The 25,628-nt window shown below is 40.7% G+C and overlaps 2 protein-coding genes across 3 annotated transcripts in view; one reads left to right on the top strand and one right to left on the bottom strand.

The window, feature by feature from the left end:
• Positions 1-918: 918 nt before the first annotated feature.
• Positions 919-7,148, bottom strand: LOC109872188 (U6 snRNA-associated Sm-like protein LSm7). Its single transcript, XM_020463330.2, has 4 exons — positions 7,012-7,148; positions 2,233-2,347; positions 1,923-1,994; positions 919-1,646 (listed from the first exon to the last, which is right to left on the bottom strand). Exons 1-4 carry the CDS (start codon positions 7,015-7,017, stop codon positions 1,504-1,506), a joined length of 336 nt encoding a protein of 111 aa, XP_020318919.1. The 5' UTR covers positions 7,018-7,148; the 3' UTR covers positions 919-1,503.
• A 226-nt stretch (positions 7,149-7,374) lies between these two features.
• The window catches only part of LOC109872165 (signal peptide peptidase-like 2B), a 43,741-nt gene continuing 25,487 nt past the window's right edge, over positions 7,375-25,628 (top strand). For both annotated transcript variants that reach the window (XR_004205722.1, XM_031806479.1), the window contains exons 1-3: positions 7,375-7,651; positions 14,642-16,947; positions 17,327-17,466. Coding sequence is in view for 1 of the 2 variants with exons in the window: in XM_031806479.1 (XP_031662339.1) it covers positions 16,777-16,947; positions 17,327-17,466 (311 nt within the window). In the remaining variant the exon portion in view is untranslated. The remainder of the gene's footprint in view (positions 7,652-14,641; positions 16,948-17,326; positions 17,467-25,628) is intronic.

Raw genomic sequence — 25,628 nt, forward strand, 5'->3', positions numbered from 1 at the left:
AGATGTCCAAGTTGTGGAAAAGATAATGTCATGTTTCAGTTGATGAAAATGTGACATTATCTTTTCCACAACTTGGACATCTTGGCATCAGTGGCGACCCGTCATCCAGGGCAGGTGGGGCAGCTCCACATTTGTAGAACAAATAAATAAATAATATTTTTTGGGCTTGCCTGTTTTACATGTTATTTGGCATTAATACATGTCACATATCAGTTTGCAAACCATGTAAAATATATATATAATTCAGTTAATAAAGCTGCATACACACATTGTCTCTTTTTTGTTTTCTTGAGTTAGACAGCTCCAAAATGCAGATGTTTCAGCCTAGCTCAGTGCTTTCTGTGGTGGTAGGGCGAGCCAGCAAAATCTGGAGCGTTACACCGTGATTGGCTCAGTGTTGTGTCACTCATGGTGCTGGTGCTTGGCTTGCACATACAAATTCAGCACACACAACATTCTATAATAGAATTGTGTTATTTGACATGTCAAATTAAAAGCTTATTTAACACGTCAAATAGTGTTATATGACGTGCATCTTTTTTGACACGCAAAGACCTAAACGGTGTTCAATGTGCCTCAACCTAATTAATCTAACTTGGTGGTGCACATATAGCCTATAACCTGTTTTAGAGAAATGTAATCATTGAATATTGTAAGAGCTTCTCATTGTCTGTTTATATTGGGACAGCTTTATGTAGGCCCTAACAGTTTGTGGGCACCGTTTGTCACCGCTATAGTGAAATTAATGTTTAGTCTTGTGGCTTTGCTGGCATGCATCCCACCAGATTTTTTTTGCCCCACCAAGATTGAAATGCTAAAATCGCCACTGCGTATGGGTCTGTTTCATTAACCACAATTATTTACTCCAGTTGTGCCCTATGTTCCATTGAGGCTCAAAGACAATGCAAAACACACGAATAAAGAAAATAGTCAATGTATTACATTTGGAACGTAAAAACATAATATGCCATATTGTTCAATTCTGGCCTGACTGGGAAAACAGTAGTAAAAAGTAATAAAACCGTTTTCAGTGTTTACCATCACAGCAACAACAAAAAATCTGCAGTCAGAGACACTTGCCCACCAAAAACAAACATTTAAATCACTATTCTTCAGTTATAAACAAAATACATGCTATCACACCATACCCTGCTAGATCAATATTCAGGGTGGCAAAACCAATTAAATGACAACAAAATGATTTTCCTGATTATAGGGACTCAAAGACGTGTGGGGCTGTAAACATGAAGTACACCTTGGGGAGATGGGACAGGGGAGTATAGGAGTTAATCTCAATTATATTTAATTGAATCCTCACATCCTCCCTCCTTGTCTCCTTCTCAAAGCACGGAGTAAATCTTACATTCCCCACCCTCGGATCTTCTCCAATGCATTTTGCGAAGGAGGCAAGTAGAGGATGCGAGGAATCAAGGAAATACAATTGACATACTCCCCAGGAATTGGACTACTGTGAGGTCAACCGAGAGGAATGAGACTGGCCGATTATCCGTCCTGCTGCTGGATGAATGGGTTGGGGATGGCTTCCATGCCGTCCTGAGGACAGATGAGCACCACGGACGTCCCTCTACAAACCACCAGGCCCAGCTGCCGCGTGTCCTCAGTCAACTTGAACTGGTCGTCAGGATCTGGAAACAACAGAAGGAAGTGACATAACAGGCCAGAGGTCATTGACAGTATGTGCAACTTCACCATGAATGACCCAACACAACCTTCTTTATAAAATTGGCAAAGGATGACCTTTTGGTTTCATTGTCATTTTTTTTTTTACTGATGGGCTACATCACATACTTGTTCCATTTAAGTCTGTGGGCAACAGTCTCCTCAAAAACCCAGCAGTGCATTTTTACTTCTGTAGAAGTGATATGAGGTCATACAAGCAAGATTTAGTTTCTACTACATACCCCGCAAGTACTCGATGGTGCTGTCCAATACCAGGTTCAACAGGGGGTCAAACCCCTTCAGGACTCCACTGGCTGAGACAAATACATTTGGATTATTATCTTGAATGGAATCAAGGAGAAGAACACTAGAGAAGAGGATGAGGACTGTGGCCAGTCATGGAACAGCATTTCCACACAGGCAAAAGTTTGTCAGTGTTCTGTTGTGAAAGCTGCATGTTTTCACATAGTAATGAAGAGGACTAAGTAAATGTTATCTTCACTTTCTTTTCAATAGCTAGATCAAAAGGTAAAAACTGTGATTTAGGCCTACCTTCTCGTCCTCCCTGAAACTTCACACGGATTTGTTTATCAATGTACTTTGACAGGTCAAAGATACTCTCTTTCTTCTTCTTCTCTCCTTCCTTGTTTCTGTCCTGGTTTCTGTCCTGAAAGGAAAACATTTCGTATATTTATTTAGCGCGCTGCGATGAACCAATCCTGAGTTTGAACCTCACGCTAACAAAGAATTCAACCCACTCCATCTCTCGCTAGTCTGGTCAGAAGACTGTAACTATATTGAAAGACACCTATTTTTAATTTGTAAGAACTATAGAACAGATAGTGGACGATATATTAGGTGGTTTAGGATAAGTTTATGCAGGGCCGGTTCCAGGCATAAGCGAAATAAACGGTCGCTTAGGGCCCCTGGCTGCTAGAAAAGAAAAAAATTGCAATAAATGGTGATTGTGCTCACTCTGGTCTTGGCACGTGCACTCTAGCCAACAACTGGTGCACTCTATTCAACAACTGGCAGATACAGTACGGGTAGCCTAGTACATGATGACATTATTATGGACATAAGAGCTCAGGGTGGGGTGGGGTCAATCGGGGCTCCCGAGTGGTGCAGCGGTCTAAGGCACTGCATCTCAGTGCTAGAGGCGTCACTACAGACACCTGGTTCGAAACCAGGCTGTATCACAACCGGCCGTGATTGGGAGTCCGATAGAGCGGCGAACAATTGGCACAGCGTTGTCCGGATTTGGCCGGTGTAGTCCGCCATCGTAAATAAGAAATTGTTCTTAACTGACATGCCTAGTTAGATAAAGGTTCATCAAATTTTTCTAAAATCTAATAATAATTAGGCAGCCAAGCATCGATCATCATGTCACCAGAAGAAGATTATCGATATTTATTGGAAAGGAGTAATTTATTCATTTTAGAGGTATTTGACCCAGTTATGTTAGAGACATGAAGACTTACATACATTGTCAACCTGACAATTTATAATGATTATTTATCAATTCAATAATGTTTGAATAACAAGTATATTAGGTAAATCTGCAATAATAATTGTAAGTAAAAAGAACCATTAGGTGTAACTACTGATCAAAATTAATTAAGTAGATCTAAATACATTGAGTTATTATATCAATATTTGCTCATAAAAGCGTTTCCACCGCATTTTCTTGCATAATGTATTTTACTGACACAAAAAGATCCCACCTTGTCTGGAGTGTTTTGTTGACACTTGGAAAGTTTACAGACAAATTAGCTATTTCCTTTAGGCCTGTCATTACATTTTTTTTAATCCAACATGTACTTTACTCGCATAAAAAGGTTAGATGGAAACCTGGTTATTTTCTCTACGCCCCATGGCAAAAAGTGTACTATCGCAGGAAATGAATGTCAAGAAGGGGGCTGTCATGCCAAATAGTGTCCCCCTCTACGTCACAATGGGATTCGATGAGCTCTAGATTGTGTTGATAAGTAAAACATTTAAAAATAAGATTGTGTTGCAAGGTCTGTTGCTAGAATTTGCAACGTTCTGACCGGATTACGTAATGAACCAAAGCGTCCGTTGCTAAGCTGGTTGCTTGGCTCCAATTTACTTTGTAGGTTGCGGGCAGTTCTAATTCTATTTCACCACATAAACGCTCGCACAGTCTGCTCAAAATCATTACCTCAGAATTGCCACGAAGTGGCAACCAAATCCAAAAAGGCTAGAGTTTATGGAAGAAATGATCCACTCTGCCATTTTTTTTGCATCTACCCTTGGTACATGCAGTTTCCTGAGTTAATGTCTATAATAATGTCTAAGATTTTACTGAGTTGCAGTTCATATAATGAAATCAATTCATTAGGCCCTAATCTATGGATTTCACATGACTGGGAATACAGATACGCATCTGTTGGGTCAGAGATACCTTACAAAAAAAGGTAGGGGCGTAAGAGCCTGATTACGTAATGAACAGTCAGTACACCAGTCAGTATCTGGTATGACCAACATTTGCCTCATGCAGATATGCGACACATCTCCTTCGCATAGAGTTGATCAGGTGGTTGATTGTGGCATGTGGAATGTTCTATCACTTCTCTTCAATGGCTGTGCGAAGTTGCTGGATATTGGCGGGAACTGGCCCACACTGTCTTACATGTCGATTCAGAGCATCTCAAAACATGCTCAATGGGTGACATGTCTTATGAGTATGCAGGCCATGGAAGAACTGGGACATTTTCAGCTTCCAGGAATTGTGTACAAATCCTTGCAACATGGGGCCGTGCATTAACATGATGGCGGCTACCAAGATCTCGTCACATTATTTCAGTATCTCTGTGCATTCAAATTGCCATCAATAAAATGCAATTGTGTTCATTGTCCGTAGCTTATGCGTTGTCCGTAGCTTATGCCTGCCCATACCATAACCCCACCATGGGGCTGGTGTAGTTACAGATGGTCTGTGGTTGTGAGGCCGGTTGGAGGTACTGCCAAATTCTCAAAAACGACGTTGGTGGTTGGCTTATCAAATCAAATTGTATTTGTCACATGCACCAAACCTTACCGTGAAATGCTTACTTACAAGACCTTAACCAACAATGCATTTTCAAGAAGAAAAAATAAGAAAAGAAATTCGAATAAAATAACAATAACGAGGCTATATACAGGGGATACCGTACAGGTTAATCGAGGTAATTTAGGTAACATGTACATGTAGGTAGGGGTAAAGTGACTATGCATAGATAATAAACAGTGAGTAGCTAGTACCGGGAGATAAAGTAACATTCAATTCTCTGGCAACAGCTGTTACCAATTGCACACTCCCTCAAAACATGAGACATCTGTGTCATTGTGGCCTTTTATTGTCCCCAGCACAAGGTGCAGCTGTGTAATGATCATGCTGTTTAATCAACTTCTTGATAATCCATCCACCTAACAGGTGTGGCATATCTTGGCAAAGGAGAAATGCTCCTTAACAGGCAGTGCTTGACTTGGGCGGGAGCTGTTTGAAGGCTGTACCGACACTTCAAATTTTGGGGGAATTGCATACCGGCTCCTCTATAAAAAAACTAAAATAGCCTATCACTGGCTCCAGATGCACACACCAAGGCAAAAAAGGTTGATCAAAGCGGAATCTTCATTGAATAGCAATGGAAAGTGGGTATTAATTTCTTGATTCCGCTTAGTTCAAGTTTATTTGCCTCTAATCTGTGAATCTGTGTATGCCAGTAGGCTTTTCGAGATTGCGCAGATTGAAAATGTGCCAACCCGTTCCAAATTGTCAAATGAGGGTTTGTACGGTCATGAAAAGTCATGGAAATTAGTTTCATAATTGTTCATGTAATTCATGAAAGCACACTTTAAAAATGATCAATCAATTAAACAACTACATATCAGCCAATATCAGAATGACCCTTCAGTGCAGGTCTATGGTGCTGCTTGTGTGCCAGTGCGAGTGGGCCGTTGCCCGAGGAGAGAGAGCGACATTTCAGAAGCAGGTATAAAATAACGACAGACTAACTAGATCACCAATTGAAAACATACCTAGCGAGACAAATGCTACTAGTTAACTATAGCCTAGCATTAATTTCATTGTTGCCTTTCCACCGGCACTGTAGAGCCTAAATACATCTGCACATTTGGAAAGCTGGGATTCTCCTCTATTAAACATTAGCCATGTAATTGCGACAACGTTATATTTTTAAGAGTAGCCTAATTGACAAATAACTTGCTGTGCATAGATCTCCCCAGAAACATGAATATTTCAGCCTTATATATAAACATGTCTAGTTAGATACCTTGCTTTGAAGTAGCCTACCTTATCCATTTGACCCCTGTTTAATTGAATGAGGGAATCATTTTATAAAAGACAAAAGTATTTGGTTGTAATGTTGAAAAAGCCTGCACACCCAGGAGCTCTCCAGATGGAGGGTTGACCACATGTTAACAGCATGTGACTAACAGTGCAGCTCTACGTGGGGGACTAAGTGCCTCGATTAAGGGCACAACCACTGTAGAAGTCTACATCACACAGAGCAGCTTTCCAGTGCCAATAATACTTACTTTTTCATGTAGGCTATAATAATAATAATAATGAACATTTGGTTAGAAGTCATGGAAAATTTGTATAACCCGTTAACAGTAAATAATCAGGTCTGTCCAGCACAATGTCATTTGTGAATTTCAGTGAACATAGTCTAATGGACCGATTTGGAAAAAGACAGCTCCTGCACTTCTTCCATCCCAAGTCAAGCACTGCCAACAGGGATGTAAAACAATTGTGCACAATTTTAGAAATAAGATTTTGGAGCGTATATAACATTTCTGGGATATTTTATTTCAGCTCATGAAACATGGGACCAACACTTTACATGCTGCGTTAAAATGTTTGTTCAGTATAAAAGCCTACCAAATATTCCACAACCTCCTGCAGCCTGTATGAACTGCCCTGTTACGTTTTTGTAGTAGACGGCCCATCATTCTCAGACAACTTGAGTTCATTTGATGATTATGTTTTTTTTTTTATGTCTATACGGAATGTTCTTATGTAGTCTAACGTTGCACGTTTTGCTGAATATATTCTCGTCATCTGCAACGTCCCAACGGGGTTTCAAGATAAATATTTTTTGCTTAGTCGGTTTCATTGACAACACGATGCAATCTAATTAGCACGCTCCCAAATATGTCTACTCTGCCCTCACTTGCTAGTTACCAGAATACTGTTGCTGGATTGAAAGAGACACGTATTTTCAATCGCTAAGTAAATAATATACAATAGTCAATAAATAGTTTACGACGATTTAAAAAAGTTTATGGAAGATATGGTTGACTCACCGCCATTTTTAAACTGTTCCAGCTACGCCTTTCGAACTCCAACCTTTGACCCGGAAGAAGCAAAATAATCAATTTTTAGCTCAGCTGTTTTAAGTTGTTTCTATATACATTAAATCAAATTTAGCCTATTTTAGACCAATTTTAACTCCTCAATGTATTGTAAATCACAAGTTTAGCTAGCATGCGGACAGAAAACACCTGGATTTTATCAAAATAATTTCATTGGCATCGATGTAAACCAATCAAAATGTATGTACCTCGGCGCTGGATCAAAATCAACCAATGATAAACGCATTTGATAATATGGGCGGGAGCTGGCAAAACAGCTGGTGGCCGCACTGTGTGCTGAGCAGTGGGTATCATAAAAATTAATGAATGAACAAAAATGAGCTTTTTGGCCTTAATTTAAGGTTAAAGTTAAGGCATAAGGTTAGCAGTGTAGTTAAGTTTCGGTTTAAAATATGATTTAAAGAAGATACCTTTTAGAAATAGGCGGAGTTTAGCCATACTTAAGATTTTGTGGCTGTGGTAACTAGTCACGACCAGACCGGAGCAGTGCGGGTAATTGGGAGATAACAATAAGCTAAGCAGCATGAAGTCTTCGCTAAACCTGGTTTGGGCAGTTATTTTCCTAAAACAGGTGAGATTGGTCTCATGTCTATTCACCTAATATAATGTGGCCTTAATCTGTAAAACAATCTAAACAGGCAGTACTCGTACTTTTGTCGAGGTAATTAGTAACAGTATAACTTTAGACCGTCCCCTCGCCCATACCCGGGCGCGAACCAAGGACCCTCTGCACACATCAACAACAGTCACCCACAAAGCATCGTTACCCACAAAAGCCGCAGCCCTTGCAGAGCAACGGGAACTACTACTTCAAGGTCTCAGAGCAAGTGACGTCACCGATTGAAACGCTATTTAGCGCGCACCACCGCTAACTAAGCTAGCCGTTTCACATCCGTTACATGTGCATGCTAACATACACCAACGATTGAGTACAAATCAAATTTTATTTGTCTCATGCGCGGAATACAGCAGGTGTAGGTAGACCTTACCGTGAAATGCGTCCTTTTTTTAACCGACAATGCAGTTAAGGAAATAGAGTTAAGAAGATATTTACTAAATAAACAAAATCAAATCAAAAAGTAACACAAGAAAATTACATAACAATAATGAGGCTATATATAGGGGCTACCTGTACCGAGTCAATGTGCTGGGATACAGGTTAGTCGAGGTACAGTAGGGCGCTGAGAATATTCGTAGTTACACAGGGCTCGTTTTATTGTGTATTTATTTAACCTTTATTTAACTGGCAAGTCAGTTAGAACAAATAGTTTTTTACAACGAACAGTCCCCTAACCCTGATGATGCTGGGCCAATTCTGTGCTGCCACATGGGAATCCTGATCATGGCCGGTTGTGATACAGCTCGGGATTGAACCCAGGTCTGTAATGACTCCTCTAGCACTGCGATGTAGTGCATTACATGCTGACCACACCGCTTGCATCGTGTGTGCATCAACGAGCGTCTGCGTATCCAGACGCTAAAATAGAACTTGGTTCTATGTGTGACACTTGACATGTGCAAGTCCTGCCTCTCCCATCTCCTCATTGGTTTTTAGGAGCACTTACCCACTTGGGTGATTGAACGATGAACTGAGGTCCACACTCCAGTCCAGTTGGTAGAGGTAATGCACCTTAAAGTTGGTTGCCAACCACCATATAAAGCCCAAAGAAGAAGTAGCCAGAAGTTGGAGAGATTACTAGAAACTAACTCAGTTTGATAGTTGAAGTATCACGGTGGTTTAAGATTAATTTCCTAATCGTTTATACACCTCTCATATCGTGTCTGCTGGTATTGTCACTTTGAGAAATATCTAGCTAAGCTTGTGCATAAGAGTAAAGCTAGCTAGCTAACGTTAACTGGTGTTGGAAAGATGCAGTACTGCACCCACAGTTAACGTTAGTGTGGCCAGTCTTAAAGACAATTTAGGCTTGCTCTGGAAATGTGAACCAGAGGCTCCATACGGAGGAGGGTAGGTCCTGTATAAACACAAATTCACTTCCTTGACAACTTCATTCACAACCAGGCTGGGATTATAGGACAAAACACACATCACGACAAGAGAGACGCCACAACACTACATAAAGGGAGACCTATGACAACATAGCATAGTAGCAACACCACATGACAACAACATGGCAGCAGCACAACATGGTAGCAGCACAAAACATGGTAGAAACATTATTGGGCACAGACAACAGCACAAAGGCAAGAAGGTAGAGACAACAATACATCACGCATAGCAGCCACAGGTGTCAGTAAGAGTGTCCATGATTGAGTCTTTGAATGAAGAGATGGAGATAAAAATGGTCCAATTTGAGTGTTTGTTGCAGCTCATTCCAGTCACTAGTTGCAGCGAACTGAAAGGGAGACCAACCCATGGATGTGTGTGCTTTGAGGAGCTTTAACAGAATGTGACTGGCAACACGGTTGTTGTATGTGGAGGATGATGGCTGCAGTAGATATCACAAATTGGGGGGAGTAGTGGGTCTTGCATCAACTAGTGGGTCTTGCGACGGGTTTACAGAGCTGACCACTTTACAGAGGAGTATTTTTTTAATTTGATCATCTTTGAAATGCAAGAGAAAGATCACAGAATTTAGATCACTCAATTTAGATTTTGGCAAAGTTTTAGACTGATCCAATGAACCATTGCATTTCTGTTCAAAATGTTGTATCAAGACTGCCCAAATGTGCCTAATTGGTTTATTAAAATACATTTTCATGTTCATAACTGTGCACTCTCCTCAAACAATAGCATGGTATTCCTTCACTGTAATAGCTACTGTAAATTGGACTGCAGTTAGATTAACAATAATGTAAGCTTTCTGCCCATATCAGATATGTCTATGTCCTGGGAAATGTTCTTGTTACTTAAAACGTCATGCTAATCACATTAGCCCACGTTAGCTCAAACGTCCCGTGTGGGGCGTTTTCTACTCGCCTCAGAATCAGGATACACAGTCATGACTCATGGATGCTTTTCATTCTCTTTTTTCTATTCATAAATATCTATTATATCTAAATATACAGTGGCCATGTGTGTATATCTAAATATATATCTAAATATCTATCTGTGGTTACATTTCTCCAGCCCTATCATCAGCTTTTTACCGAAACAGGGGCGGGGACTCGCCTTTGTTATTGTTTCTACTGCTGATTGTCACTTTAAAGTCCGAGGACCTTGTTATTTTCAGAGGTAGACTGGCTCTGACAGCCAAATACTCCATCTAAACGTGTATCGATTCCCAATTTAGATACCGTTCTAGAAACATAAAGCCCTTTACTTTAATATTACATCAAAATAATTTGTCAAATGCAAAATATACACTTACTGTACAGTGTTATAACCGGCTTCATCACAGTTGCAGCCGACAGTATATTTTTGGTGACAACACACTTCTGGCGGCCTTCTTCCGTTACACATGTGTTTGGAGCATGCTAGAGAGCTAATTAGCACAGGTTGTCCCTCTGTCTTCCGTAAACGTGCTGTATCATGGAGATATGGCTGTGTGGGAACACTAACCCTGTAAAAGTGTGTATCAATTTAACCAGTTTTAAAAAAAATGATTTCTTGCTTATATGAAGGATACTAGAGGTCGACCGATAATGTTTTTTCAAAGCCGATACCGATTATTGGAGGACCAAAAAAGCCGATACCAATTAATCGGCCAATTTTTTAAAATGGTTATTTATTTGTAATAATGACAATTACAACAATACTGAATGAACATTTATTTTAACTTTATATAATACATCAATAAAATCTATTTAGCCTCAAGTAAATAATGAAACGTGGTTTAAATAATGCAAAAACAAAGTGTTGGAGAAGAAAGTAAAAGTGCAATATGTGCTATGAAAGAAAGCTAACGTTTAAGTTCCTTGCTCAGAACATGAGAACATATGAAAGCTGGTGGTTCCTTTTAACATGAGTCTTCAATATTCCCAGGTAAGAAGTTTTAGGTTGTAGTTATTATAGGAATTATAGGACTATTTCCCTCTATACAATTTGTATTTCATTAACCTTTGACTATTGGATGTTCTTATAGGCACTTTAGTATTGCCATTGTAACGGTATAGCTTCCGTCCCTCTCCTCGTTCCTCCCTGGGCTCGAACCAAGAACACAACGACAACAGCCACCCTCGAAGCAACGTTACCCATGCAGAGCAAGGGAAACAACCACTCCAAGGCCCAGAGCGAGTGACGTTTGAAATGCTATTAGCGCGCGCTAACTAGCTAGCCATTTCACTTCGGTTACACCAGCCTCATCTCGGGAGTTGATAGGCTTGAAGTCATAAACAGCTCAATACTTGACCCACAACGAAGAGCTGCTGGCAAACCGCCCGAAATGCTGTTTGAATGAATGTTAACGCGCCTGCTTCTGCCTACCACCGCTCAGTCAGATACTTAGATACTTGTATGCTCAGTTAGATTATATGCAATGCAGGACACGCTAGATAATATCTAGTAATATCATCAACCATGTGTAGTTAACTAGTGATTACGATTGATTGTTTTTTATAAGATAAGTTTAACCTGTTATCCCTTTGTTCTCAATTTCCGCCTGAAGACATACCCTAATCTAACTGCTTGTAGCTCAGCCCCAGAGGCAAGGATATGCATATTCTTGGTATCATTTGAATGGAAACATTCTGAAGTTTGTGGAAATGTTAATTGCATCTAGGAGAATATAACACAGTAGATCTGGTGGAAGAAAAGAGAATGAAAGAGCATACGTTTTCTGTTTTTTATTGTTGTAGTATCATCTTTCACATGTACTAGAATAGCCACACAGTCAGATAGGATGCTGGAGATAATTTTGATGGATAACACAAGAGGGCAACTGTAGGCGTGCAAAGTGTGAGACTGATAACTTCAGGAATGGGTGAGCTACATGACATTTAGCATGAAGTCACCCAGGTGTCCCACACAAGTTGCCCAAATGTACCCAAGTGGCCGAATTGGTGAAATGACCTATAACTATATACAGCAGTGCAAATAACTATATACAACATATCAAAAAGCTATTCTAACACACACACACAAAAACCATTTTTTTTTAAATATTAGAAAATATATATTTTTTTTAAAACAGTACACCCCTTGGAAGTCCTCGTCACAATATTTTGCTGTCTGTGTCATTTTCCATAACAGTCTCTTTCTGATGTAAAGCAGAGGCAAACTGAACAAGTGGTGCATTTCATGCGACACAGAACACAACAACGCCTCCATGCTGTGCCCTTTTGGCCCTGAGGCACAGTCATGCCTGCAGTAATGAACTGTGGCATATGAACACCACTGGGGGCAGAGGTAGAGCGGGCAGCTTGGCATTGGGGCGGCAGGGTAGCCTAGTGGTTAGAGCGTTGGACTAGTAACCGAAAGGTTGCAAGTTCGAATCCCCGAGCTGACAAGGTACAAATCTGTCGTTCTGCCCCTGAACAGGCAGTTAACCAACTGTTCCTAGGCCGTCATTGAAAATAAGAATTTGTTCTTAACTGACTTGCCTAGTAAAATAAAGATAAAATAAATAAATTGGGCTCCCAGTTGGAGTTGCTATCACTGTGAAAGAAAACATGAACAAAATTATTTGTATTGTATGAGCCTTTTATCATCACATAAAATAAACAGATATGTATTGTATAGAGCAGAGGGAACAGTCACTAAGGTGAAGTGCTGTTCCATTCAACTCCGGCCATTGTTGTGTGCCTGCACTCGCCCCCAGCACCCAATGGCTATTTCATATGGAAATGGAAGAGGAGTAGCAGGCACAGTGGCCATGTGTGTGTTTGCTGTTCTACTCCATTCCATTTGAATAAAAAAATAGAAAATATAATCTGACATGGGAAAAAATAAATATACATATATATACATATATATATATATATATATATATACACATACACACACACACACACACACACACACACACACACACACACACACACACACACACACACACACACACACACACACACACACACACACACACACACACACACACACACACACACACACAAACAAACCACACATTTCATTGCAAAAAAAAAAATCTTTTTACATTTAACAAGGAATTGTGGTCCAACCCAAAACCATTACATAATGGCGTTTACCTCAGCTCATTGGCCATCTACCCAGCTAGATTTCAAGAAGATCAGTGGTCATTGGGCAGAAATATAGTCAATCAATGAAGCTTCGCTAAAATTATTGGTGCGTAAGGTAGTCATTGCTCGTTGTCTTCAAATCAGTTCACTTTGGTCAATACTCCCCGCAAAAAAAAACTATGACGTTTGGCTGTGTTGCAAACATCCAGAGGAATGCACTGAAATAAACCATGACTAGATAAACGATTGTTTACGGTGTGTAATCACGTTGAATGCTCTGTAAAAAATTGATAGAGATGGAATTCATGGCACAAACGGTTTACAAAATGTTTCGATTTAGGCTATAAAAATTTATTTTATCAAAGAAAAAGGCACTTCATTTGATCACTGGTACCTTCAGGAAGAGAAATAAGAGCAAAATATCAGAATGTAAGTCATAATTTTACCTTCAGATGTGAATGTGTAAAAACTGTCATGGCGGAAAATGTTTCTGTTGTTGATTGCTCTTCTCAAACAAAAGCATGGTATTTGTTCTCTGTAATAGCTATTTGAAATTGGAAAACGTAGTTTGATTACCAAGATTCTAATCTTTTGAAGGGTGTAAGACACTTGCATTTTCAAGAATTTTTAATGTTACGAAGTTGTATTTTTAGTTGTCACTCTGAAATTTCCCCTGATGTTGATCCCTGTACAGGGATCGTTAACTAGCTAGCAACTTACCTTGGCTTACTGCATTCGCGTAACAGGCTCCTTGTGGAGTGCAACGAGAGAGAGGCAGGTCGTTATTGCGTTGGACTGTAAGGTTGCAATATTGGATCCCCCAAGCTGACAAGGTGAAAATCTGTCGTTCTGCCCCTGAACAAGGCAGTTAACCCACCGTTCCTAGGCCGTCATTGAAAATAAGAATGTGTTCTTAACTGACTTGCTTAGTTAAATAAAGATTAAATAAAGGCGTAAAAAAAAAAAGAAGGCAAAATCGGTGTCCAAAAATACCGATTTCCGATTGTTATGAAAACTTGAAATCGGCCCTAATTAATCAGCCATTCCGATTAAACGGCCGACCTCTAAAGGATACGGTCCTTATGCTTCCAAAACCGTACCGCAAATGATGCGTGTTAATGTTCAGACCAGTGGGGGATACTGAAGGGAGGACGGCTCATAGTAATGTCTTGAATAGAGTCAATGGAATGGTATCCTACACCTCAAAGACATTGTTTCCATGTGGTTGATACCACTCCATTGACTCCATTCCAGACGTAATTATGAGCTGTCCTCCCCTCAGCAGCCTCCACTGGTTCCGATTGAGTGTCGGGGCTCGGTCTGAACATTACACCTTCGTCCAATGACTCTTATGTGTAATGTAATGGAACTGAGAGTCATGATCAAGGTCTAGGCCAGTCTCTGAAACATCTTAAGTTCTTCTGACCACTGTCTGTTAATAATTTTCATTCTCTTATGCAAGGTTGTCGGGGAATATGGCATGGCCCATTTCAGAAACAAAGGCCAGAGCAAAGGAAAAGATTACTGCATCTTCTTCAACTCCCAGTGGGCTCGTCTACCTCAGCACCTCAACAAAGCAGTAAGTGGTGGAGTAACCTAAATTACTTACCGCGGATGGCAATCAGCATTTACAACTACATTACTGGTCATATCATTCAGAAAACACTGGCTGGTAAGAGTCAACTCATTTAGCAAAGACAAGCTGGTAAGAGACTACTCATATCATAGACAGGCTGGCATGAATCAACTCATATGATTCAGAAAAGAAAAGGCTGGTAAGATTAAAACCATATCATTCAGCAAGTCATGTTAGCCTGTGGTTCCATACTTGTCTATGTTCTTTAGCTAGCTATTACTGCATCTTCTTCAACTCCCAGTGGGCTCGTCTACCTCAGCACCTCAACAAAGCAGTAAGTGGTGGAGTAACCTAAATTACTTACCGCGGATGGCAATCAGCATTTACAACTACATTACTGGTCATATCATTCAGAAAACACTGGCTGGTAAGAGTCAACTCATTTAGCAAAGACAAGCTGGTAAGAGACTACTCATATCATAGACAGGCTGGCATGAATCAACTCATATGATTCAGAAAAGAAAAGGCTGGTAAGATTAAAACCATATCATTCAGCAAGTCATGTTAGCCTGTGGTTCCATACTTGTCTATGTTCTTTAGCTAGCTATCTCTCCTGTTTCCTTTGTTCTTCACTACTGCAGTTCTAATAGGCTTGGAAGCAGAATAAGAGCATTTGAACACACCTTAGTATTCAGGTTATACAGTCACCACAAATTATTGGCACCCTTGATAAAGATGAGCAAAAAAGACTGTATAAATAAATTATATAAATACTGAGCTATATTGTATGAACAATTATACAATTGCTTAGAGAAATAGATTTAGTTTAAGAAGTAATATATATTTTCTCAAAGATGTGTCAAAATTATTGGCACCCCTAAAGATTCTTAGAAATGAAATCAAACAAAATGAAATCTGCAATAACATTCTACTTAAAAAAAAAATGTAATCTCAGTTTGTACTGTATTGTGTCCTTCCACGTCTTCCAGTTTCACCTGGGGTATGAAAACTTGGTAACACTCATGTACAACGTATGTCATCCATCACCATGAGAAAAGGCAAAGAAAAGACAAATGGTTGTTCATCTTCATAAATCAGGCATTAGGTACAACAAGAATTGCTAGAGAAATGAACAAATATACCACTTACCACTAGTAGGGCAACAATTAAGAAGTTTAAAACCACTGGAACAGTGGTCAACTTGCCTGGTATTGGATGCAAGTGTCCCCATGCACAGTGAAGAAGATGGTTTGGGAGTCAAAAGAAAAATCTAAGAGCCAAAGTTGAAAATTACAGAACTTGGTATCTTCGGGTCACTAAGTCTCAAAACCACGTACACTAGTGGTGGGTTTGGCGTCAAAAGAAGTACGCAGAAAATAACCTCATACCTACTGGTACCTGCCTATATGGTGGTGGATCTTTTGATGTTATGCGGCTGATTTGCTTCCACTGGTCCTGGGGCCCTTGGAAGAGTTCCTGATGCCATTGACCTTAACAAGTACCAGGATATTTTAACCAAAAACATGTCTGATTCTGCCAGGAGGCTGAAACTTGTGGATCAATAACCCCAAGTACACTTCAAAATTCACAATGAAATGGTTAATTGACCACAAAATCCACATTTTCTATTGGCCATCTGTCTCCTGACTTGAACCTGATTTAAAAAATCTGTGGTTTAAATGGAAGAGGGCAGACTGAAGGATATCAACGATCTGGAAATATTATGTTTGGAGGAATGGTCTAAGATCCTTCCCAATGTGTTCTCCAAATTCATGAAATATTTTTGAAAAAGATTGCCGGAGTTTTGAAAACCGGGCTGCCAATACTTTTGACACCTATTTTCTGGTTGTTTCTCTGAGCAATTGCATTAGTATAAAATAATATAATTTTAGCATACAATATAGCACAGTATTTGTATTATTTATTTTATACAGTCTTTTTTTGCTTTGTCAAGGGTGCCAATTATTTTGGAGGTGACTGTAGGTCATTGTGTGTATCTGTCCTAGTAGCCTACTTGGTGTATGAATAATAGATTGAATATAGATTTTTCCAAAAGGCTTTTGCTTCTGTACAGTATTTGCTCATTTATTTTTCCTGATGAGACCCCACCGGCAGGAAACAAGACTCAGTATGAGAAGATTGACATCCCTGTGGCGCTGCTCAGCTACACTGACATGCTGGACATCAGTAAGGTGAGGGGGGAGAGCAACCAATATTAGCCTAGGTACCAGCCATCATGCTTGTTTGGCATGACAAGGACCGTCAAGGAGTAGAATGATGGCACAAACAGATCTGGGACCAGGCTACATCAACACTGTTCAGCAAGGCACAATGTGGGATTGTGCAATGTTCTGTAAAGCATATATCTTATAGATCAGAGATGCCTCTAACATGTAGAGAAAGCATTAAGGTACCAGGTCAGTTCTATTTATGACATGTTTCATCTGCCGCGGTTGGCATGTTGCATCCTCCTGTATGTGACTCTGTTCAAACAAACTTAATGTTTGACAATTAACTTGACTAACAAATATCAATAAATTGACCTAAATGCCATGTTCCTGTCCCCTGCAGATGTTTGGACAGGGCCGAGAGGTGGCCATGTTCGCCCCGAGCGAGCCTGTTCTGGACTACAACATGGTCATCATCTTCCTCATGGCTGTGGGGACGGTGGCCATCGGAGGATACTGGGCCGGCAGCAAGGACATCAAGAAGTAAGACTGGTAGTAGTAGTAAGGACAACAACAAGTGAGACTGGTGGTAGTAGTATCAGCAAGGCCATCAAGAAGTGTGGCAGATATGTACAGTATGGACACCTACTCATTCAACGGTTTTTATTTTATTTGACTATTTTCACATTGTAGAATAATAGTGAAGACATCAACATCATGTAGTACCCCAAAAAAGTGTTTTAAAAAATCTAAATATATTTTACATGTTAGATTCTTCAAAGTAGCCACCCTTTGCCTTGATGACAGCTTGGCATTCTCTCAACCAGCTTCATCTGGAATACTTTTCCAACAATCTTGAAGGAGTTCCTACATATGCTGAGCACATGTTGGCTGCTTTTCCTTCACTCTGCAATCCAACTCATCCAAAACCATCTCAATTGGGTTGAGGTCGGGGGACTGTTGAGGCCAGGTCATCTGATGCAGCACTCCATCACTCTCCTTCTTGGTCAAATAGCCCTGTTGGGTCATTGTCCTGTTGAAAACAAATGATAGTCTCACTAAGCACAAACCAGATAGATGGTGTATCACTGCGGAATGCTGTGGTAGCCATGGTAGTTAAGTGTGCCTTGAATTCTAAATAAATAGCGCTTGATGGTTTTTGCGACTGCACTTGAAGAAATGTTCAAAGTTATTGACATTTTCCGGATTGACGGACCTTTATGTCTTAAAGTAATGATGGACTGTCGTTTCTCTTTGCTTATTTGAGCTGTTCTTGCCATAATATGGACTTGGTCTTTTACCAAATAGGGTTATCTTCTGTATACCACCCCTACCTTGTCACAACACAACTGATTGGCTCAAACGCAATAAGAAGGGAAGAAATTCCACAAATGAACTTTTAACAAGGCACACCTGTTAATTGAAATGCATTCCAGGTGACTACCTCATGACGCTGGTTGAGAGAAAGCCAAGAGTGTGCAATGCTGTCATCAAGGCAAAGTGTGACTACTTTGAAGAATCTAACATATAGTTTATATTTTGATTTGTTTAACAATCTTTTTCGTTACTACATGATTGCATATGTGTTATTTAAAAATGTTGATGTCTTCACTATTATTCTACAATGTAAACAGGAAGTAAAACCCTTGAATGAGTAGGTGTGTCCCCATTTTTTTGACTTGTAGTGTGTGTGTGTGTGTGTGTGTGTGTGTGTGTGTGTGTACAGTTGAAGTCCAAAGTTTACATACACTTAGGTTGGAGTCATTAAAACGCATTTTCAACCACTCCACAAATGTCTTGTTAACAAACTATAGTTTTGACAAGTCGGTTGGGACATCTACTTTGTGCATGATACAAGTCATTTTTCCAACAAATGTTTACAGACAGATTATTTCACTTATAATTCACTGTATCACAATTCCAGTGGGTCAGAAGTTTACATACACTATGTTGACTGTGCTTTTAAACAGCTTGGAAAATTCCAGAAAATTATGTCATTGCTTTAAAAGCTTCTGATAGGCTAATTGACTGTGGATTGTACCTGTGGATGTATTTCAAGGCCTACCTTTTAACTCCGTGCCTCTTTGCTTGACATCATGGGAAAATCAAAAGAAATCAGCCTCTTGTAGACCTCCACAAGTCTGGTTCATCCTTGGGAGCAATTTCCAAACGCCTGAAGGCCACGTTCATCTGTACAAACAATAGTACGCAAGTATAAACACCATGGGACCACGCAGCCGCCATACCGCTCAGAAAGGAGATGCGTTCTGTCTCCTAGAGATGAACGTACTTTGGTGTAAAAAGTGCAAATCAATCCTAGAACAACAGCAAAAGGACCTTGTGAAGATGCTGGAGGAAACAGGTACTAAAGTATCTATATCCACAGTAAAACGAGTCCTAGATCGACATAACTTGAAATTGAAATTCCTTGCTCAGCAAGGAAGAAGCCACTGCTCCAAAACCGCCATAAAAAAGCCAGACTACGGTTTACAACTGCACATGGGGACAAAGATCTTACATTTTTGAGAAATGTCCTCTCTTCTGATGAAACAAAAATAGAACTGTTTGGCCATAATGACCATCATTATGTTTGGAGGAAAAAGGGGGATGCTTGCAAGCGAAAAACAAAACAAAAAAGCATGGGGGGTGACAGCATCATGTTGTGGGTGTGCTTTGCTGCAGGAGGGACTGGTGCACTTCACAAAATAGATGGCATCTTGAAGAAGAAAATGATGTGTATATATTGAAGCAACATTTCAAGACATCAGTCAGTTATAGCTTTGTCGCAAATGCGTCTTCCAAATGGACAATGACCCCAAGCATACTTCCAAAGTTGTGGCAAAATGGCTTAAGGAAAACACAATCAAGGTATTGGACTGGCCATCACAAAGCCCTGACCTCAATCCCATACAACATTTGTGGGCAGAACTGAAAAATCGTGTGCGAGCAAGGTGGCCTACAAACCTAACTCAGTTACACCAGCTCTGTCAGGAGGAATGGGCCAAAATTCACCCAAATTATCGTGGGAAGCTTATGGAAGGCTACCCAAAATGTTTGACCCACGTTAAACTATTTAAAGGCAATGCTACCAATTACTAATTGAGTGCATGTAAACTTTTGACCCATTGGGAATGTGATGAAAGAAATAAAAGCTGAAATAAATCATTCTCTCTACTATTATTCTGACATTTCAAATTCTTAAAATAAAGTGGTGATGCTATCTGACCTAAGACCTAAGACCTAAACCTTTTTTACTAGGATTAAATGTCAGAAATTGTGAAACTGAATTTAAATATATTTGGCTAAGGTGTATGTAAACTTCCGACTTCAACTGTATATGGTGATATATGATATATAGATAAATAGTTACTAATTTTCAGAGTACAAACTCAACTGACACTATGAAAGCTTTAAACCAAGTTTTTCTGCTCAGAGGTTCCATACAGCTGCACTAGACAAAGACGTGGTTTCACCCGTGGTAGTATACATTCCCCACTTTTGGTAGAGTCTCCTCCTTATCACTACACATTGCATCATTATTGCCTGTCAGGGAGCTGAGTGAAATGGGCCTTAAACAGTTCCTCCCCTTATCAGTAGTGCCACATGTGACCATTTTCCCTGCACTCCGCCTCTCCCAAGCTTCATTATGGCACCCCTCATGTCTCTTTTATAACTAATGATTAATAATAGTTCAAGCTCAGAGATATATATATATATATACAGTGCCTTGCGAAAGTATTCGGCCCCCTTGAACTTTGCGACCTTTTGCCACATTTCAGGCTTCAAACATAAAGAAATAAAACTGTATTTTTTTGTGAAGAATCAACAACAAGTGGGACACAATCATGAAGGGGCTGCAAATAATTTTGCACGCCCAATTTTTCAGTTTTTGATTTAAAAAAAAAGTTTGAAATATCCAATAAATGTCGTTCCACTTCATGATTGTGTCCCACTTGTTGTTGATTCTTCACAAAAAAATACAGTTTTATATCTTTATGTTTGAAGCCTGAAATGTGGCAAAAGGTCGCAAAGTTCAAGGGGGCCGAATACTTTCGCAAGGCACTGTATATGTGTGTGTGTGTGTTTGTATGAATGAATTACATTTATTTAAACAAATTAACAATAGGAAAGAGGTAGAGAGGAAAATAGAGGAAAGTGTGCGCTGAAATTGCATTGGGCCAGATTTGAATCAATGCTGCAGCAGTATATGTGATCTGGAGGCAGCAGCGGAGACCGCTAGACCGCCCTACGCCACTCAAACAGACAGTTGTGGAAAGCAGCGTGCTCTGAGACAAGGGAAGTGTGGTGGGGGCTTCATTTAGACCACGGTCTAATTATCAAGGGTTATCATTTAAGATGTAATGATTCACCGATACACATCAGTCCCTGATTCAAATGTTTAAGTTACAAGTGCACCTGCACCACGCACCTGTCAGAAAATACATTTAAAGGCTACAAATTCCCGATTTGCTAAAATGTTTAGCAAATGTTTTATTAGTTCGTAAAATGTAATATTTTTTTACCCCTTTTTCTCCCCAATTTCATGGTATCCAATTGGTAGTTAGTCTTGTCTCATCGCTGCAACTCCCGTATGGACTCGGGAGAGGCGAAGGTCGAGAGCCGTGTATCCTCAGAAACACTACCCACTTAACCCGGAAGGCAGTTGCATCAATGTGTCGGAGGAAACTCTGTACACCAGGCGACCGTGTCAGCGTGCACTTGCGCCCGGTCCGCCGCAGGAGTCGCTAGTGCGCGATGGGTTAAGGACATCCATGCCGGCCAAACCCTCCCCTAACCCGGACGACGCTGGGCCAATTGTGCGCCGCCCCATGACTCTCGGTCGTGGCTGGCTGCGACAGAGCCTAGACTAGAACCCAGAATCTCTGGCCTTAGACCACTGCACCACTCGGGAGGCCCCGCTAATCTTTTGGGACAACTGATGCGTCCTCTCTTTCAGTGTCGAACTGCATGTAACTGGGTTGACAGTCATTCATCTACAAGTCATGTTGCATGCCGGATAACCCCAGGCAATATCAGTAGCCTTGTCAAACTGCCCACTGTGCCCAGCTTCGCAGACCGAGGTAGTCGGCCTGTTCCTGATCTTGCACATCTGTGCTGCACTTTCAGCATTCAAATGCTAAAATGGCTTGCGTGATATTAGGCTTTATTAGTTGAGTAACAACATATGTGATTTGCTAGGTTATTGTGATCTATGCATGGTGTAAAAATTGTGTTTTACTGGTATAAAAAGTAAGCTTCTGAAGACGACTCATCTGGCTATACCTGCTGAACGGGGTTTACAATATATTTTATTTTGATTGTTCAGGTTCACCATCAGCAATGGTTTTGGTAGTTATCCATTAAACAATCAGTGGATTTGGTCATTTGTAGATAAACAGCGTTAAGTTGATAATTTCATAATGAGGACGGCAATCATGTTTGTGAGGCACACTTGCATGGCCGAAGCGAAAAGTCAAAACCATTCGATTTTGAGATGGGTTGGAATCCAAAGTTGTACTACATATTCATTGGATAATTTGTAAACGTTAATTATTGTTACATTACTAGCTCAAACACTTAATCTGAAAAAACAATCTATGACTAGGGTGGCTGGAGTCTTTGACAATTTTCAGGGCCTTCCTCTGACACCACCTGGTATAGAGGTCCTGGAATGCAGGAAGCTTTGCCCCAGTGATGTACTGAGCCCTTCACACTACCCTCTCTAGTACCTTGTGGTCGGAGGCCGAACAGCTGCCATACTACCAGGCAGTGATGCAACCAGTCAGGATTCCCTCGATGGCGCAGCTGTAGAACCTTTTGAGGATCTGAGGAGCCATGCCAAATCTTTTCAGTCTCCCGAGGGGGAATAGGTTTTGTCGTGCCCGCTTCACTACAGTCATGGTGTGCTTGGACCATGTTAATTTGTTGGTGATGTGGACGCCAAGGAACTTGAAGCTCTCAACCTGCTCCACTGCAGTCCCGTCAATGAGAATGGAGGCTTGCTCGGTCCTCTTTTCCCTGTAGTCCACAATCATCTCATCTCACGTGGCCAGGTCTCTGACCTCGTCCCTATAGGCTGTCTCGTTTGTCGGTGATCAGGCCTACCACTGTTGTGTCATCGGCAAATTTAATGATGGTGTTGGAGTCTTGCCTGGCCGTGCAGTCATGAGTGAACAGGGAGTACAGGAGGGGGCTGAGCACACACCCCTGAGGGGCCACTGTGTTGAGGATCAGTGTGGCGGATGTGTTGTTACCTACCCTTACCACCTGGGGGTGGCCCGTCAGGAAGTCCATGATCCAGTTGAAGAGGGAAGTGTTTAGTCCCAGGGTCCTTAGCTTATTGATGAGCTTTGAGGGCACTGGTATTGAACGCTGAGCTGTAGTCAATGAACAGCATTCTCACATAGGTGTTCCTTCTGTCCAGGTGGGAAAGGGCAGTGTGGAGGGCAATAGAGACTGCAGCATCTGTGGATTTGTTGGGGCGGTATGCAAATTGGAGTGGGTCTAGTGTTTCTGGGATGATGGTGTTGATGTGAACTATGACCAGCCTTTCAAAGCACTTCATGGCTACAGACGTGAGTGCTACGGGTCAGTAGTCATTTTAGCAGGTTACCTTCGTGTTCTTGGGCACAGGCACTATAGTGGTCAGCTTAAAACATGTTGGTATTACAGACTCGGACAGGGAGAGGTTGAAAATATCAGTGAAGACACTTTCTAGTTGGTCAGCGCATGCTCACAGTCCACGTCCTGGTAACCCATCTGGCCCTGTGGCCTTGTGATTGTTGACCTGTCTAAAGGTCTTACTCATATCGGCTGCGGAGAGCGTAATCATAGTCTTCCGGTACAGCTGGTGCGCTCATGCATGTTTCAGTGATATTTTCCTCGACGTAAGTGGATAAGTAGTTTATCTCGTCCGGTAGGCTCATGTCACTGGGCAGCTCTCGGCTGTGCTTCCCTTTGTAGTCCGTAATGGTTTGCAGGCCCTGACACATCCGACAAGCGTCGGAGCCGGTGTAGTACGACTCGATCTTAGTCCTGTATTGACGCTTTGTCTGTTTGATGGTTTGTAGGAGGGCATAGCGGGATTTCTTATAAGCTTCCGGGTTAGAGTCCCGCTCCTTGAAAAGCGGCAGCTCTAGACTTTAGCTCAGTGCGGATGCTGCCTGTAATGTATGGTTTCTGGATGGGGTATGTACTAGAGGTCGACCTATTATGATTTTTCAACGCCGATACCGATTATTGGAGGACCAAAAAGCTGATACCGATTAATCTGCCAATTTTTTAAATATATTTTTTACATTTGTAATAATGACAATTGCAACAATACTGAATTAACACTTATTTTAACTTATAAAACATCAATAAAATCAATTTAGCCTCAAATAAATAATGAAACATGGTTTAAATAATGCAAAAACAAAGTGTTGGACAAGAAAGTAATGTGTGCCATGTAAAAAAGCTAACGTTTAAGTTCCTTGCTCAGAACATGAGAACATATGAAAGTTGGTGGTTCCTTTTAACATGAGACTTCAATATTCCAAGCTAAGAGGTTTTAGGTTGTAGTTAATATAGTATTTATAGGACTATTTCTCTCTATACCATTTGTATTCCATATACCTTTGACTATTGGATGTTCTTATAGGCACTATAGTATTGCCAGTGTAACAGTATAGCTGCCGTCCCCCCCCTCGCCCCTACCTGGGCTCGAATCAGGAACACATCGACAACAGCCACACTCGAAGCATCGTTACCCATCGCTCCACAAAAGCGCAAGGGGAATAACTACTCCAAATCTAAAAGCGGATGACGTTTGAAACAGTATTAGCGCACACCCAGCTAACTAGCTAGCCATTTCACATTGGTTACACCAGCCATTAGGCTGATAGGCTTGAAGTCATAAACAGCGCTGTGCTTGCGAAGAGCTGCTGGCAAAACACACAAAAGTGCTGTTTGAATGAATGATTACGGGCCTGCTGCTCAGTCAGACTGCTCTACCAAATCAGACTTAATTATAACATAACACACAGAAATACGAGCCTTTGGCCATTAATATGATCAAATTTCGAAAACAAAATGTTTATTATTTCAGTGAAATACGGAACCGTTTGGTATTTTATCTAACGGGTGGCATCCCTAAGTCTAAATATTCTTGTTACATTGCACAACCTTCAATGTATGTCATAATTACGTAAAATCTGGCAAATTAGTTCGCAATGAGCCAGGTAGCCCAAACTGTTGCATATACCCTGACTCTGCGTGCAATGAACGCAAGAGAAATTACACAATTTCACCTGGTTAATATTGCCTGCTTACACTGGATCAGTAGTTATAACTAGTGATTATGATTGCTTGTTTTTTATAAGATAAGTTTAATGCTAGCTAGCAATTTACCTTGGCTTCTACTGCATTCACGTAACAGGCAGGCTACTCGTGGAGTGCAATGGTTAGTAGAGCGTTGGACTAGTTAACTGTGCGGTTGCAAGATTGGATCCCCTGAACTGACAAGGTGAAAATCTGTCATTCTGCCCCTGAACAAGGCAGTTAACCCACAGTTCCTAGGCAGTCATTGAAAATAAGAATGTGTTCTTAACTGAGTTGCCTAGTTAAATAAAAGGTATAAAAAAAACAATTGAAAAAATTGAAAAAATTGGAAATTGCCGCCCAAAAATACAGATTTCCGATTGTTATGAATACTTGAAATCGGC

This window comes from Oncorhynchus kisutch, linkage group LG27 (assembly GCF_002021735.2).
Source record: "Oncorhynchus kisutch isolate 150728-3 linkage group LG27, Okis_V2, whole genome shotgun sequence".
Classification (NCBI taxonomy): domain Eukaryota; kingdom Metazoa; phylum Chordata; class Actinopteri; order Salmoniformes; family Salmonidae; genus Oncorhynchus; species Oncorhynchus kisutch.

Excerpts from the sequence above, each read along its gene's own strand:
- LOC109872188 (XM_020463330.2), bottom strand. Across the intron at positions 1,995-2,232 it reads GTTTCAGGGAGGACGAGAAG|CCAGTGGAGTCCTGAAGGGG; the intron begins GTAGGCCTAAAT and ends TATTTGTCTCAG. Across the intron at positions 1,647-1,922 it reads CACCATCGAGTACTTGCGGG|ATCCTGACGACCAGTTCAAG; the intron begins GTATGTAGTAGA and ends TGTTGTTTCCAG.